We start from the raw sequence: 17171 nt of genomic DNA on the forward strand, positions 1-17171 counted from the left end.
CCGTGCCATTGTATGTCTCTATGTGGCTGATCCACAGCCCTGCTTATTTGTGATAATGTTTCCTCACTGACACTGTCGCTATTATTTAGCCCTTTGAGCGGAATCGCCGTACATGTACGGCAGTCAATATTTCACTGTTTTGAGGTACCTCAGATAGTTATATATTTACATATTTATCTGAAGAAATAATAAATAAAAAGCATTAAATTTATATAATATTTTTTTATAAATTAAATAGCACGTAAATGAACATAACAAAAATTATATTGATTAAAAAATCCACAAAAGCCGAAAAATCTATAATATACTATAATTATAATATAAATAAATAACAATAAAAAAATATGGAAAATACGTAAAATTAATTCACTATACTAACTAATGCGTTTAAATTAACTCACTACTCAAAAGGTTAGGAACAGATTTCTGCTTCCGATTTAGACCGATATGCCTAATTTCAATATCACTCTCTTCACTCTCCTCATTGGAAGAGATAAAATTGAATACAAAATCCTCTCCATCACTATCAATAAAGTATATATTCAGATATGAGACTTAATTTAAAATAATATCCAAAAAAATGTAAAAAAGATCACTCGATAATTTAGCATTACGCATAAATAAAAAAAATGTCCGTCATAAGATTGTTTCACTTAGCACAAAAATTATATAGACCCGAGAAAATGCGCCTTTCCTGAATTGATTCAAGTAAAAATATATTTTTTGATAATAAATCATTCTTGAAACTATTTACGTCACTGCAGAACCCGTGTGAAATATTTACAAAAAAAAACATATATTTCATTAACTGTGGGGCACCATCTGAGTAATAGAAATCAACAGGCAAAGGGTTTTAAAACAAACAAAGACAAGTGAGGATCATCTGAAAAATCCATAAATATTTTTTTTATTTAAATTCATATTGTACACACTGTCTCTCGTCGTATTGATTTTTCTCGATTCAGGTATGCACGCGTGTTTGTATGTGTCCGTTTAAATATTCGCGACATTTTATCGATTTTGCTGGTCGTCATATGGCTAACACAGACGACGATGAATACTTGAAGCACTGCAAAAAGGTTTCAAACGTCGAAAAGGAAAATCTTCACAATGAAACTGCCTGTATCGGAAAATTTTCACTCGTTTTGATCCTTGAATTGCTGAACGCAAATAAAGAATCAGAGGCAGATATTTTAAATTTGCATAATCTATAGCGAAACTTGAATTGCGGGTGGTCCATTCAGCTTCTAACTAACCACATTTTGTATATAATTTTTCAATATTCATTTAAGAGCAGATATTTCTATTGATATATATTTTTTATACAGAACGGAATAAGATAAAAAAAATTCGACCATCTTCTCAGAAAGTTCAGCCAAAATTGTATTAGCAATCTCAAAACCCGACATGTAAAAAAACCATGGATTATACATTACATATAGAATTCTGATGACATTGCCAATTTAATCAATTTCGAATTTAAATACAACGTTACAACCACTAAAGAGTGATAAGATATGTATTAAAAAAAATACAAAGAGTCTTTTTCTACAATATATAAACCGTAATTTCGCAATTTCATTTAAAACTAATATTTTTCTCCCGAATTAGTGCATTCAATAAAATGATGTCGCTGTTGTACTCACTAAAGAGTCTGATAAAATATTTATTAGACAAGAATAAAGAGTCTGCTTCCGCCCTAAATTATCTATATTGATCTTATGATCGAAAACTGAAAGGAACGTTATCAAAACAATATTAACCTAAACACCGACTCAAATAAATCTGAAACTGAATTCAAAACAATTTGCACGTGTACAGCAACTTTAGCTAAATGAGTCATTCACTGAAAATGTTGCTTAAAGTATAAACATTTACACTATGTAACAGATGCGTATTATATGATGTAAGTAATAACGCTCAAATGTCGTCAATATGGACATCACGACTTCTTTTTATATAAAGTAAATGTCTAGAGATCTCATTTCGATCACTACGATCGCCTTTCTTACTCGTATAAATTCTATTTGTAAGTCGATTAAGAAGAGAGTGAAAAATAAAACATGAAAACGATACCTGGTGCAGGATAACGTATTACATTTTAACGTAATATAATATTTTGATTGCAAATCTATTTCATCCCACTTAAATAAAATTATATATAATAATAAAATATTATTTACTTTTTTAAAATACACTCAAAATAAAATCCTTACTAATTGCTATATTAAAAAGCAGGCATGCGAGAGCATCGCCTTAAAAGCAATAAAATCATTCGAGAGTTGTTGTACTATGCGGACTGTGCATTTCACATTTCATTGTTAATTAGAAGGTTGAAGAGTCTCGGTGGTATTATGAACTCCATAGCTTGGTGTAGTTTTTATATAAGCCGCTTTCAAATCAACGAATTTTGAATTCGTATGCATTTTCAAGGATCTGTCGCTGCGGTCCCTCATACAATCACATTGACAGTTTCCTACAAAGCAATATTTCGTATAATATAAGCTACAAATATTTAAAAAGTGCTCTTTTTATGAATAGGCCCAGCGAATATTTATTTCTCATGCATGAATTGGAAAATTCAGCTCGCATATAATATTGAAATAGGGTGAAAAAAACGAGAGTACGAAGACGAAACTGAACGTTACGTAAAACGATCTTGTTACTACACAGGGGATGCGAAATTTACTGTTACCCAATTTCGGTTTGTTTGTTTGTCGACCCCTCAATATGACCGTATTAAAAGGGAAAGTATTACATAATGGATACGGGATTGCGCAATGGGTCAAACAAGAGGATCATTAGGTATGACAAAAAAACAGATTGTCGCAACAATCAATATGAGATCCTCACAAAATGCTAAATAATACCTAAAAAAACATTTTGTTTATTTTTCAATGTCGCAGTCTGATTTTATTATCACACGAGATTCGATTATATATTCTTACAACTGATAATATTGAAATTTTTACAAATATCTGAATGGAATGCCAACAGACTAGCATAACATGCTCAGGAAGTAAGCACGTTTATAAAAAAGACACAAACTTGTAAGACACATCTTACATAAAAAGCCATTTAAAAATAGCTAAAATGCACATAAGTGCAAAAATCATTAAAATAACTGCAGTATATCGTCAGAAAAAACATGTAATTTTTTGTTATTATTATTAAATATTTTGTTGTAAGCTGACAGTCGTAAGCCCAATGCGTTACTACTGGGTAAATCTGTACAAACTGTGTAAGTCAATCAGATATAATGAATACCTACAAGTAAATATTAATCGGTGACATCTATATTAATAATTAAAAATTATTATGTGTAATATAATTTATAGGCAATAGATGTCACTGCAACTAAGGTAGTTTTTTTTAATTTCTTTAATAATAGCGCATTTTTTTTAAATAAAAATTAGAACTCGAATCCGCAACTTAGTCTGAGACGTTACAAACTACGCTATTCCGTCCTTAATTATAACGCCAATCATAACAAGCATTGGAGAGCAAGAAATTATAATCATTATCAACTGAAGAAGAGATTTACCATCGGATAAAATAAAAAATCTTGACTTAATAGACTTATAAGGAATACCAAGCGCTTACTTAAAAGCGGATCTTTCTTAGACCTTTTATCATACCATTCTCATGTAATATTAATTTCAGGAACGCAAGTTTTTATAAAGAGCTATGCTAACAATCCTTACAAGCAAAAACAGAAAATAAAACCTATTTAGGGAGCTTGTAGAAAAAAACATCTAACTGGACGTTCCCCTTAAAACAAACAAAAAATTAGATTAAATGTAATACTCCCAAAAAAAGAAAACAGCAAACCTCTACCAGTGAAAAAAAATACAGAGAAAATGAAACGAAGAATAAAACTAAATAAAGCAACGAAATAGTTGCAATAAAAAAATAATTGCAATTGAAGCCACTAGTTATTCTCTCTAGAAATTAACAATCACAAATGCATATACCACACATCCAACTATAAAATATAAAATGGACGAGATAATAAAAAAAAGTCATCATATGCTCTAACCACCTAAGAAAAGCTTTTGAGCCATTTCTAGCATCTTGTCTAGAAAATGAAGAAAATCATTGTTCAACTGCATTCTTGAATCTAAGCCAGGCTTTCAATAAAGTGGAGCATATCAGATTGAAATATAAAATTAAAAGACAAATATGTATATGAAATCTGAAAGTAATATATGACGAAACGTTTAATATCATTTCATAATTCAATGTTGTCGAATGTACTACAGATAACATCCCATAAATTTCAGATAAAAATCACTGTTTTCGTAAGTCCCTCTATTGATTTATTATATATGTTTAGAATATAGACGATTTAAGTGAAATTTTGAGCTCATATTTTACGTATTTTTAAGTAGAAGTTCCTTATTTATTTTATTATATTTTTAAAATGTACTATTTTATTTGTATCTACCTAATTTATAATTAAAATATAATTTAGAAAATTATTAAAAAAAAAAATTTAAAATAGTATGATTATGATTCCAATATGATTTCTGTGTTTTATTAATAATTAAAAAAATAATAATTTATACAAATTTTAATCTGTATATGAATAATTTATATAATATATTTTAAATATTAGTTGAAGCTTTTTATGATTATATTATAATACACAAAATACAAATGTATGTTTTGCTATTAAATATTTGAGAAGAAAACTATATGAAAAATTATTTTTATAAAATGTATTTTCAATATATTAAAACTCATATTTTCAATGTGCAAATAAAAGCAAAAAGCAGACAGGTGTACCTGCGCAACCTTTGCTGACGACAGAGCTAATATGGCTTCTTATGAGAACCCGCATACAGCGTCTACTTATCTCCATGTAAACCTTATAACAAAATACAAGAATGGCTGCGTATTGTAAGAATAAAGGTCTCTTCATGTAACGTTTACCACAATAATGAAAATATTTCCTTCCATCCGATTAAATAACGCAAAGTATTTGAAGATACACTTAGATAGCAGGCTCACCTGAATATTACTGGCTTATGGGAAAAATCTCCCAAATGATAGTGAAGCTGCTCGTATGCCAATTTGTATGTACGGTATTTAACTCTGGGGATCAGTAAACTTCAACATAGAAATAATGCAGAGGTTGCACAATAAAATTTAAAGAGCAATTCATAATATGTACCAAACTTTCTTATTTACTTAGACTTAAAAAATTAAATTAGCAACAAAAAAAAGTGGAAAATACAAGGAAAGTGGAAATTACATACTGTTATGACGTGGTATAAAAACACGACCGTAGATAAAGTGCAGCACTTAATCGATCGAGTTGAACTAAGTCTGGACATATAACTAAAGCCTTTACAAACGTGCTGTTATCTACCAAAGAGGTGCCTTTTATTCTTGAGATGTATTTGAATCATATTTGATACTTTCCATAGTAAAATATTACAAACAATAAATTTATTTATTACGTAAACGTAACGAGAAAGTATTTAATCGCACAATATGAGTTAAAATCTATGCTTAAAACTTAAAAATAAAATAATTCTTAATTAAATTGTGAATAAGAGTATATTAAAATGTGAATCTAATACAATTTAAAATTAACGTAAAATCAATAATTTAATTTTACTGCTGCAAATAGGAAATATGATTTAATTAGTAAAGAAACATATTCATACTCAACCATAATATTATTTCATATATTTAACACAAATTTTAAACCTGTTTTTGGACTTCAATAAAATATTAAAAAATTTATAAACTTACGTAAAAAAGTATACTGTTTTTTATAGATATTATTGTGAATTAAATAAAAACATAAATTTTTAAATAATTTCTAATGAAAATTAGATCTTATTCTTTTTTTAACAAAATAGACTTGCCCCACTTTCAAAATCTACTGCTCGTATATTAAATAATTTTATTCGAAAAAAATTTTGTTTTTTTTTATAATTATTAAATTCATTAATGCGCCGCTTTTTTAATATTTTTTATCAAATATAAAATCTATAAATTATTATTCAATATCTAATTCAGTTTTTGACTTTGTTAATTTAAATGTACAGCATTTTATAAATGGGTTGACTAATTAGAAGCTCAACGTAGTGCAAAGAATGTTCTTAAGCCTTTCAAATATATTTTATTATTTCTATTTCCAAGAAGTTAACGCCAAAAAGTAATTACTATTCACAATAATAGAACAGCATCGAGTGCTTTTAGAAAATGAATTATTCTTAAACTAAATAATATAAAGAAGTACTGCAGTGTTTATATTATTTTTATTGAAAGCAATTATTATTTTTTAAATAAAATTATGTGCAGCTGAAAACCGCAATTTTTCTTTAGAACCGCTAATTTGTTCCAGTTGCCAGTTTTAAAGCTGCGTACGAAGCAAAAGTACGACATTTGATTGATAAATAGGTGAAGGTTATTTTATAATTGCAAAATAAATATATTTTTGCACTGTTTAAAGAATTTTGCTAAACCAGATGTCAATCAATTATTATTGTTTGAATTATAATTGAGCCTTTAAGCTGCTTATCTCTTGTGAACATTGTCCAAGCTTCATAAGCTGCGCTCAGTCTAATTACTAATATAGAGAATGTAACTATTCACTATATTGAAAGCAAATGTAACAAGAACGGGTTGTGTCATTATTGTTAGAGCATAATTACACGAAATATTTTTTTTTCAGACGAACATCAATTTTTTTAAATCATTGTAAATTTAAAAGAAATTAATAAAACAGACCTTAAAAATTATTAATAAGCAAAATATTTTTTTTAGTAACACATGTTAATAATTTAATTTTCTAACAGCTCTTATAACTAACACACTAAATGCTACACTGCTAACTAACACAGACTACTAATAATGTCATTCATTAGTATCACCGTATTTCCCTTACTTGTTACATATTAAACTATAAATACAATTGAGGAGCTATTATTTTATTTAATAAAATATTTATGTACAACTAACATTATAACAAAAATAATATCTGGATGTAAACCACTATGTTCCGTCATAAATATCTTATAAATTATTATAAGTTCAGGCTAATAAGAAAACCAATTAAATACTGTCGAATGAATAATCGTAAGAGCAATAGCTTAATAACTAATTCAGAATATACATATGTATATTCTTTAATAATAATATATAGACTTATTTTTTAAATATTAAAAGTATTGAATACTAATTTAAATCTACGGATTGGTAAACGCAGTTTCCATTTGATCTCCTGCATATTTTAACAACTACAATTTTTTTCCTGAATCATGTTTTTAATAAGACTTAAATTATGTCACGTGTTGCGTTCTGTTGAATTTGAGTAGAATGTGAATTTTAATTATTTGGGGTTTAAAATAAAGCAATAATATAAGTAAAATCATAGATAGCGATTGGCTTTGAAATCATAAAGTTTAAATTAACATGCTGAGTATATATTTTAAAAAACTATATCAACATATGTGTTTAATATGAATTAGTTTTTTAAGATAACGATCAATGTAAAATGATACGTCATGTATTGCTATTACATTTAAAGCTAGTTTTAAGCATAAGATTATAGTTATGAATTACTTAAGTATACTTAGTTCAACCTTTGCACTTGGGATCGATTTTTTAATAGGTAAGTTATTAAATAAATATATTTATATATGAAATATGTTTTTTTAGAATAAATTAAAAAACACAGAAAAATATATTAATTACTCAAATCACCACACACACAATATAAACACTCGTTTTAATGTCAAAAACACTATTATTCTTATAAAAATATCATCCACTAAACCAAGAACTATTTCAAACTCTTATAAACGATTGCACTAATATGACACATTTATATTTAAATTATGGCACTAGATGTACACACTTTCACTGAGCTTTTTGCTGAAATTTTTCATCCCGCCCGTTCCAATCCGAGCATTGTGATACGATTCGCTGAGTTTTCGCAGAAAGTTGTATGTCGCTAAGCATTACTGAAGGATGCTATAAAACAATCCAGCTTTGGGTTCCAGAACGTCTTCGAGAATCACGATCGCGTCCTCTTTTGATGGCCGTTGGAGCTAGGACGTCAGCACTTAGCGATTCGTTTATGGTTGTGGTCATCCGGCTTTTTAATACGCTGGCATTACACGTTGACATGTTTAATGTTAAGCTGGTCCAGTTCGTATCATTTAATTTTGATATTTTTAATGTATTATTTTAATTATGTATTTATATTTTTTTGCATATTAAATAATACAATTATTATTTTCGATCATCACGGCGCATTGTATTGTAGTAACATGTTATGTTACGATGGTCTTAATTTAATTTAAATAAATAAATTAATATCGTTTTTGAAACTTGTGAAATATACAAACCAAGTGCAAATGGTTATTATTCAGTAATTAAAGCTTAATAATCATAGCCATAACATCAACTTTAAAATATAACAATATAAGTTGAAATATAAAAAATCGAGACATTAATTGCATGTGTATTATCACTTTATGTTTTTCAAAGCCTTATTTGGTAAACGTTGTACGATATTAAAGACAAAGTAAAGAGATGATAATGATATTTTAATGATTTTCCCCGCGTTCGAAAATAAATAATATTTCATGCTTAATTACTTAACCTATACATATACGTTTTAATAAAATGTGATTAATTTGTATGTCCTTGATATAATAATAATAAACATCACTTACTTGAGTCAGACGGCTTGTAGTCGATGTATTTATCTATGCACGCCTCCATCGTTACCGATTGGCGGTACCGCCATACGCGCTGTAAATATCAAAAAAATATTAATAAATAGTAAAAATAAATGTTTAACGTATGAAAATTTTACAGGTTAAATGGACCAGTTTAAATAATTATTTTATAATAATTTAATGTATCAAAATCCAAATATTTCTAACTTTAAAGCGATAAATTTAAGTGTTGGCAAAATAGGATTCGTCATGTTTTAATTTATGTAAAAATAGTTTGTACATAAAATTATTTAGAATCATATATTCTATCATAAGTCGCATTAATATATTTCCGCTTAAGAAATATTTTAAGGTTCTAATGAATGCGCATGTAATGAAAATATTAAAGTGAATATTGTCAAAAAATATAGGTAAATTATTTCATAACGCCTTCCGTTAGAAACAATAATTTATATTTTTTTAAATGTAAAAATAACAATTTTTAAGATTTTTTACAAAAAAACTTTAATTATTTTATAATATCTACTATTCAAAAAAACAGTACCCATATGCTTATAAATTTTAACAAAAAAGCTACTGAAATAAATTAAATAGATTTTTTATTGTGTATTTTCGTGTTTTATGTATATATTTTATAATTTTTACAAAATTACAGTTTAATGCTAAGTAAAAGCAAGCGCTTATTAAATTTTAATAATTTTATTGGAATGTATAAAATTATATAGAATATGTTTTTTATATATTGTTGCAAAAAAAAACTGTAGAATTATTTAATATTGTCTTATGTTCAATGGTCAGTGAAACAATTATATATTTGAGAAAAAAACGTTAATTAGCTGTATTTTTATAATTCATACCAAAAATATCAAGTTTTATATGAATATGAAAGTTATATACAATATATTTTTTTATTTATCAAAAACACTAATAAAATTCACTTCAAAGCTACGGCACAATTATTTCACAATCTCTTCTGTTCATTGGTAAAAGTAGGTAAGTGAAAGCAATTACTTATATTTATTATAGTCAATAAAAACATATGTTCATTGTATTTGTGCATTTTAAAATTTAATATACGGTGGGAAAAAAGCTTAAACTCTAACACAAACCATGGCATTCAGAAAAAAATAAGACTCGAAGGTTAGAGTGGACCCGAAAACACTGAGGTCCAATGAATCATACTTTAAGATAATTTTGAATTTAAAAACTTAATTTATTCAAATTTTTTTAAGCAATATTTTTTTAAACATTTTTTACATTTTTGGGACCCCTGATGTAGTACACGTGAGCCGAAGAGTCAGAGAAAAATATCAAACCGATTGCATAGCACCCAAAGTCAAATAAAGTGGCGGAAGCGTAATGATTTTTTTTTTTTTTTATTAAACATTTCTTAGATTTTTTCTAAAAATACTGTAGTAGACTCCAAAACTAAAGTTAAATCATACATTTGTATTAGCTTAAGCTTTATAATAAATAGTATTATTCTAACAAATGCAATTATTTAAAGTTATTTAAATTTATTTAGTTAAAGTAATTTAAACATTTTTTTTAAATGTCAATACTTCATTAGAACTAGCTATCATATTCATAAATAACGATGTTTTTATCCAAGACATATGTTAAATATTTCTCAATATTATTTTAAAAATATATTATTAAAAATAAAATATATTGTCTTATAAATTAGCAACTAAATTACATTGTTTTATTCGCGCATGTTCGCGAGTTTTTAACTATGAGAAATATAGTATATTCAGTTGTGATTATATTTTGCTGTAATACACAATATGCTTTTATATATATATAGTACATATTTGCGGCAAGCCGTTGCAAAATTATCAGGAAATACAAAATTTAAATGTACAGTTGAGGGATTGTTGGCGAGTCTAATAGGAACACGAGTTTGCTTGTTATCATAATTATAACTTCACAACAGATTTAGATTGTGTTTACACTTTGCGCTGGTAAATTTATTTGTGGTCCATCCGTTACAGCATCCGCTCATGCGTTACACGTCTCTTTCACCGGGGTTACGCAATCGGTGAGGGAGGCATTTAACTGACGGCTTAATATCCTCACAATGCTTCGATTATCATAAATTCTAAAGGAAACAAAGACCGCTGCTTAATAAGCTTTTTGCACAAAGAACAGTCTGGGCCGCAACAGGCCCTCTTTCGAAGCTCAGGCGGAAGCCAGAGAGGTCCGACTAGAGAATAACACGTATTCTACACGTCAAGGGAATTATGACCGACTTATATATTGCCTAAGTACTCCACAAGCTTAGAATACATAAGCAAATTCAAAGGGGTCTGATTTGAATGTAATTAGTCGATGCACAGCTAGTTTACCGTTAATTCATGAAATAATTGGATGTGTGGATGAAGCGATATAAATTGCAGAACCCACCTTGAAAACGGCAAATGTAAGCCTCTATATGCATATCAAATTGTAATGCACGGTATTAAAACCAACATACCTCAAATAGGTATCGATAGATATTAATAGTGGTAATACCCAAAATACCCTCAATCGAAATATTCATCGAATTTGCGAACTCGGTATGCACATTTTGGTTCATGCACGAATACACGTTAACCAAAATATGTTCATTTCGGCCATTTGATTGTTTATGAAATAATTCAGGATGTAATTTTTAACAGGAATGCAATGGTTAATTCGGGGATTTATTTCTACTTTTGTAAAATTGTAAAATTTTCCTACACATAGAAATATTTTTTAGATGTGAGAATATTTGTAAAAAATAATTACTTTAATCCACTGATGTTATATAGATTACAATTCGGGAAACTAATAAAATTCTCTGTTTAAAAAGGCTTAAGTTTTCGATACTGTTATAGCATATAAGATAAGTTACTGCAAATTGCTTGAAAAAATATTTGCCAAATAAAAGGCATAATTCTTTACTGTTATTATACCTCATTATTTTATCATCAAATAAATGTATGCCACGATTATATAATGCTATAAAACGAGACAAGTATGTATTGTACCCTTTGAGAGCCAATGAACTTCTGTGTGTAAAAAAACCCTATTAAATTGCTCATTATTGTCTTGTTACAGCATCATTTTTTGTGGCATTAAATTTTTTTTTTATACTTATAGATGAATAATGAACTGTTTCAATATGATTTCATACAAGATGCTGTATGTGCACCACATAGATAATAAACTAAACGTGTGGCACTTCTACTTTAAAATAAAATATATTTTTCATAGTATGATTTCACAGCTAATGTTTTAATCTGTGATTTCACAAAAATATCGATTATTCTTTTATATATGTAATCAGATTTACACATTTTTGCAATGTATTGTTGTCAAAGTTTCGATTTCGAGAAAAAACAAAATTTGTAACATTGGACAAAAACACCCATCGACCACCATAAAATCTTTAATCGCCTTCTAGTGGGCGGCACGTACCAAGTTGCCGACAAAAAGTTAAGAATAACATTTTCAATGTAATTCTTAATTATTACTAATTACTTTACAACAATATTTCGATTACAGTATATTCGTTGAAGACGCAAAAGTGCGCTATAACATATATATAAAAAAAATCTTACTGATTATTATAAAATATTTATATATCTTGTTAGTGATTTTACTATTAACACAGTTTAGTAATATTTAAATTCTAATAACTATTTTTTAATAATTATGAATCCAATTGAAAATTTAAGTATGCTCTTTTTGTCTTATATGTTATAAAAGAAAGGAACATAATATCCGTCGTCACTAGGATAATGAACATATGTTTTGAACAATTGAATCGCAATTTGAAAACAAAGTATTCAAAAAGCCAAAAATTTGCAATGTATTTTATTCATCTACTGTAACAAAAATCAATCATTTAATCACCCAGCTCATTTAAATTAAGTGGTAGCTAAAGATTTAATTAAGCGTTATAAAAAAATATGTCTTATCACACTTAAATTTAGAAAATAATAGATCTATACCATATTTGCGTTAACACAGTCAGTTCCACAGCTATCCATTTCATCATTATTTATAATTGAGTTTGGTTTACTTTCTGGTGAATCTGGTCTCATAAACAAGCACTTATATATTTAATTCATAAAGTGCTATGTCTGGTCAGTATTATACGGATATGAAAACTGGACTTTTAAAATTATTACAATAAATAGAATGTAAGTGTTTAAAATATGACTTTATAGGCATATGGTACTTGGAACAAATTAACAAGGTGCTCAACAACGCCTGGAATCGAATATGACACCAGATTAAAAAGAACAGAAAGGATCAGAAAAATGTAAAATACATTTGAAAAACGAATGGATAAAATTTTTAATTGCACTATAAAAAAATAGTAAATTATCCAAAATTAAAGTAGATGTTATTATGGTATATAATTATACCCATATCAAAATGAAGTAATCAAAAACAATGCTTATAATACGAACAACATTCACAAACATGTAAAAAAATATGTAAAAAGTTGTTTATCTCTATATTAAATGTATATAATTAAGAAATTGAGATTGAATAATGTCTGAAATAGGGCATATGATTATGACATATTTTACACATAGTGATTCTTGGAACACGTACATTTTTACTAATTATATAATATGATCCTCGTATGTAAGATTTAATATTATTTACGTCTTTCTGAAAAGAGTTGATTAGCAGTAGCTCACATTACAGACATTTTAGTTAGCACAAACAAATCCAAAAATGTTTTATTTCACATTCAAACAGCAGACACGGGAAAATCTCAATAATAAAAACACCGTGTTGTGTCTAGTATGATCTAATTGATATAATGTATATTAGAAGAAGCTGTCAAAACAAAATACGACCTTGTGCTGTTATTTTCTTCATAAATAACATACTACGTAAATAAGACATTAGTTTTCGTAATAATACCTACTTACAAATTAAATATGAGACTGCTTGAAGTAGCAATTTAGGAACCGATTCGCAATTGTTATTATGACAATCTCTTACTTAGTATAAAATCATAATATCAATATTATTATAGAATTGTATTAATATTTTCATTATGCAAAATTTAAATATTTATTTTATAGAATTTTTTCTATAAGTCATTTTAAATTCTGCATATAACTTTTTTTATAAATAAATACTAATAAAATCTTTTACTTAAACTTCTAAACTGCAATCTATTATCATGAAACACTAAGCTTTTTTCGTCAAAGCTTAATTAATATGTACCTAAACCTAAATCCGTACCAGAAGATTTTGACGACGCAATGAATTGAATTGTGGAAATGGTAGATTTTTTGCATTGCATTTAAAAAAGTCACCATTGAAGAATTTTTCCTCTAATCGATTTAATAATTTTTAAAGCAATATATATAACAATTTTTTGCTAATTTTTGTACTTCGAGATTGTTTTTTTAACATATAATTTCCCTTTTTTGCTGAAGTTTTTAAGTAGTGAATTCGCAAATTCAATTAAGGTTTGTTCAACAAATTCGCTCTCAGAAAAAAAGAAAAAGTCAGATTAAGATTTATCATAAAACATGTTCAAAGTATTGCGACGGAAACGCCACATATCAAAGAGCAACATTTCTGACTAATTCCTTATACAAATTATACGGGTATGAAGATTTAAAGTATCTGTACAATTTGTTTTAATTTAGAGGTCATTCTAACAAAAATTTTAAACAATCTAAAAATGTCATTAATGAACAATAGAAACAGCAATGGACCCAAGTTGCATCCTTGAGGTACTCCAGTAGAGGTCTTATATCGTTCTGAAATAGGTTTATAAAAGCTTAAGAAAACCCGAAATTAGATCATTTTTTCACAAGTAAAGTATGATTAATTTTATTGAATGCATTTGCCCAGAGTCCAATGATCTTGAAACAAAGTTAGACAAAACCATAAAATTTGTGACAGTGCTGCTCGAAAAGCATCCATCTGCAATAAATAAAAATGTATTTATGCAATACAATTTTATTTATTAAATCAACGCTATTGGACTGTAATTGTTAATGTGAGACTTGACACCCATTTTATAGATCGGGGTGATTAGAGCATTTCCACAACTCTGAAACACAACTTCAAAATACCAGACTTGCACCCTTTCAGAATGTAGTATTGAATAAAATAAAAAAATTGAAAAGCGATAAAATTAACACGAGAAGTTTATTGATCTGCATCCATGTGATTGCTGCTATTAACTACATTTATATTTTATAAATTAATATTATAGCAACATTATCTGTTCCGCAACTTTTTTAATAAACTGTCTGAATATGTATGCTTTTAATTAAGAATCACCAATCAAGCGCAAATCATTAACTCGCAATTTCTACAGCAAACTACTGTTACAATTCAAATCGGAGAATAATTGTACATTTAATCGAAAATCTCGAACATCTTGTACCGTGTAATTAAAACTCGCAACGCCATCTGAATAGTTTCACACAAAGCTCAGAGATTCGAGACCGAAGGATCCTGTCGTTTGAAAGGTTTACTGTTACACGCCCCTCCTCACCCTCTTGCACTCCTCTCAATATAGAACTCCCAAAAATATACGTAACGGTACAAAGAAAAAATTATTAAAATTCATATTCTATAAATCAAATATCTAATGTTTGCGTTACGATCCGGTCACGTGTAGTTTTATATGTGGGGGTGAGGCAGTTTGTCTACCCACGTTGGGAGGTTTTTGTGCGGACGCTTTAGAATGGCCTAGGGGCGGAATCGTCACATTTGATCCAACGTGATCTCTCGCTGTCGGATTATCCTCAATATCGCTAATGAACTACCATGAATTGCAGAAAATTGCAGACTCGTTTTTAATAACTTTCATTTCAATAAATTATTTGATCACGTTATAATTTATATATTCTTAAGAGAAAAGTTCTTTACTTGATGAGATAAGAAAAATGTAATATTTTATATATTTAGTGCAAGAGAATTGAACCACATCGTTTATTATGCATCAAAGATCTGCTTAGACTGCAATGATAAAACTATTTTGGGCATGATTTGCATGCCTTTGGACTTCTTAAGGTTAAACATAGTATATAAGCTAGAGCGGCACTCGATTAACAACAATAACTTAATTCATGTATTTTTATTATCGTATGAATAGAAAGACCTGAATTCATCACCACTTTTTATAAAGCGCTGTAATTCTTATAGCATCAATTTTATAACGTTACTAGATTAAAATTAAATACAATTTTAACTATGCATTTACACGAATAATGATATTGTGTATAATACAACAAATCCAATTACTGTGCAATTATCGAATATCCAACATCATCATACGTAATCATGCCTTAGAGGCAAATCAATATGTTTAATAACTTGATATGTAACATTGAAATGCACAACAATCAGTGAACCAAATAATTGGTAATATGAGCTACAAATTTGAATAAATAACAGAAAGTGAATTATTATAGTAATTTATATTTCGCATATTTTTTTTATAACAATGATTAGCTGCAAAGATTATTGCAAAGAGTCTGATGAATACAGTTTTTACTCAAATCGTAGTCGCATAATTCGATCCATATGACATAAAAATACAAGATCTAGTTTTTAAGTGATTTACTGGTTTGCACTATATTGAATTGAAAATGGTAATTTAATTACAATTTTTTTTTAATAATGACACTTTTATAAAGAAGCTGTTAATTTTAGAATCCACTGGCTTTAAATATACTGCTTTAGTTTATTTGAAAAGTCAATTTTTTTTTTTAAAGCTCCTAAATTTTGCTTTGTTATCTTCATTGTAGATTATAGATCTAATATAAAACGAAACAATATTTATTTAAAATTGTCGGTAAAATGGTCTTAAAACGGTCGAAAGGCTCATAGCCAAATTTATATGTGTGAAAATCTGTATTAAATCATAATAAATCATAAAAGTCTAAGACAAAAAATGCTTCTGAATATCTTAAGAAAGGATGATACATTCGGGAGTATCATCGAAACGGCCGTTTATTATCTGCTTTTACAGCCAGTTGTTATATATTTTTTAAAAGTACTTAATGACCACTCTTTTGTGATTGGCCGTTGCACCAAAGTTAAATATAACAATAGCAAGCAACAAACAAATATTAACACCCCTGACACGAAGATTTATATTAAAAAATATTACGAAAGTTTTGTTTAAAAAAATTCTTTGCTGCAGATAATATAATATCAAGCAGTTTTCGACCATATGCCACTAATCTCGAAAATTAATGTTTCACTAACTATAAGTGCACAATAATATAAAATCAATAGATATATTCATTAAATTTAGTTATGATGCTTGAAACTTTAAAACATACAGTAAAGCATACTATAAAATATAAATATTAATTTAAAATATGGAAAAATTCTATATAAAAATATAATAATTAAAAAAGCATTTTTAATTATTTTATAATCATGGTATCATAAAAAGTCGATACGTTATAATTTTTTATAAATAATTAAATGTGTATTGTA

General features: G+C 27.6%; 1 protein-coding gene across 1 annotated transcript in view; it reads right to left on the reverse strand.

Moving 5' to 3' along the window:
* LOC148233973 (PDF receptor-like) overlaps positions 1-17171 on the reverse strand; it is a 109311-nt gene that overhangs the window by 64853 nt on the left and 27287 nt on the right. The window contains exon 2 of the mRNA XM_088187292.1: positions 8700-8778. Within this exon, the coding sequence (XP_088043418.1) occupies positions 8700-8748 (49 nt within the window). The 5' untranslated portion in view covers positions 8749-8778. The remainder of the gene's footprint in view (positions 1-8699; positions 8779-17171) is intronic.

This window comes from Plectrocnemia conspersa, unplaced genomic scaffold (assembly GCF_051122295.1).
Source record: "Plectrocnemia conspersa isolate PC_06_02 unplaced genomic scaffold, ASM5112229v1 ptg000006l, whole genome shotgun sequence".
NCBI lineage: Eukaryota > Metazoa > Arthropoda > Insecta > Trichoptera > Polycentropodidae > Plectrocnemia > Plectrocnemia conspersa.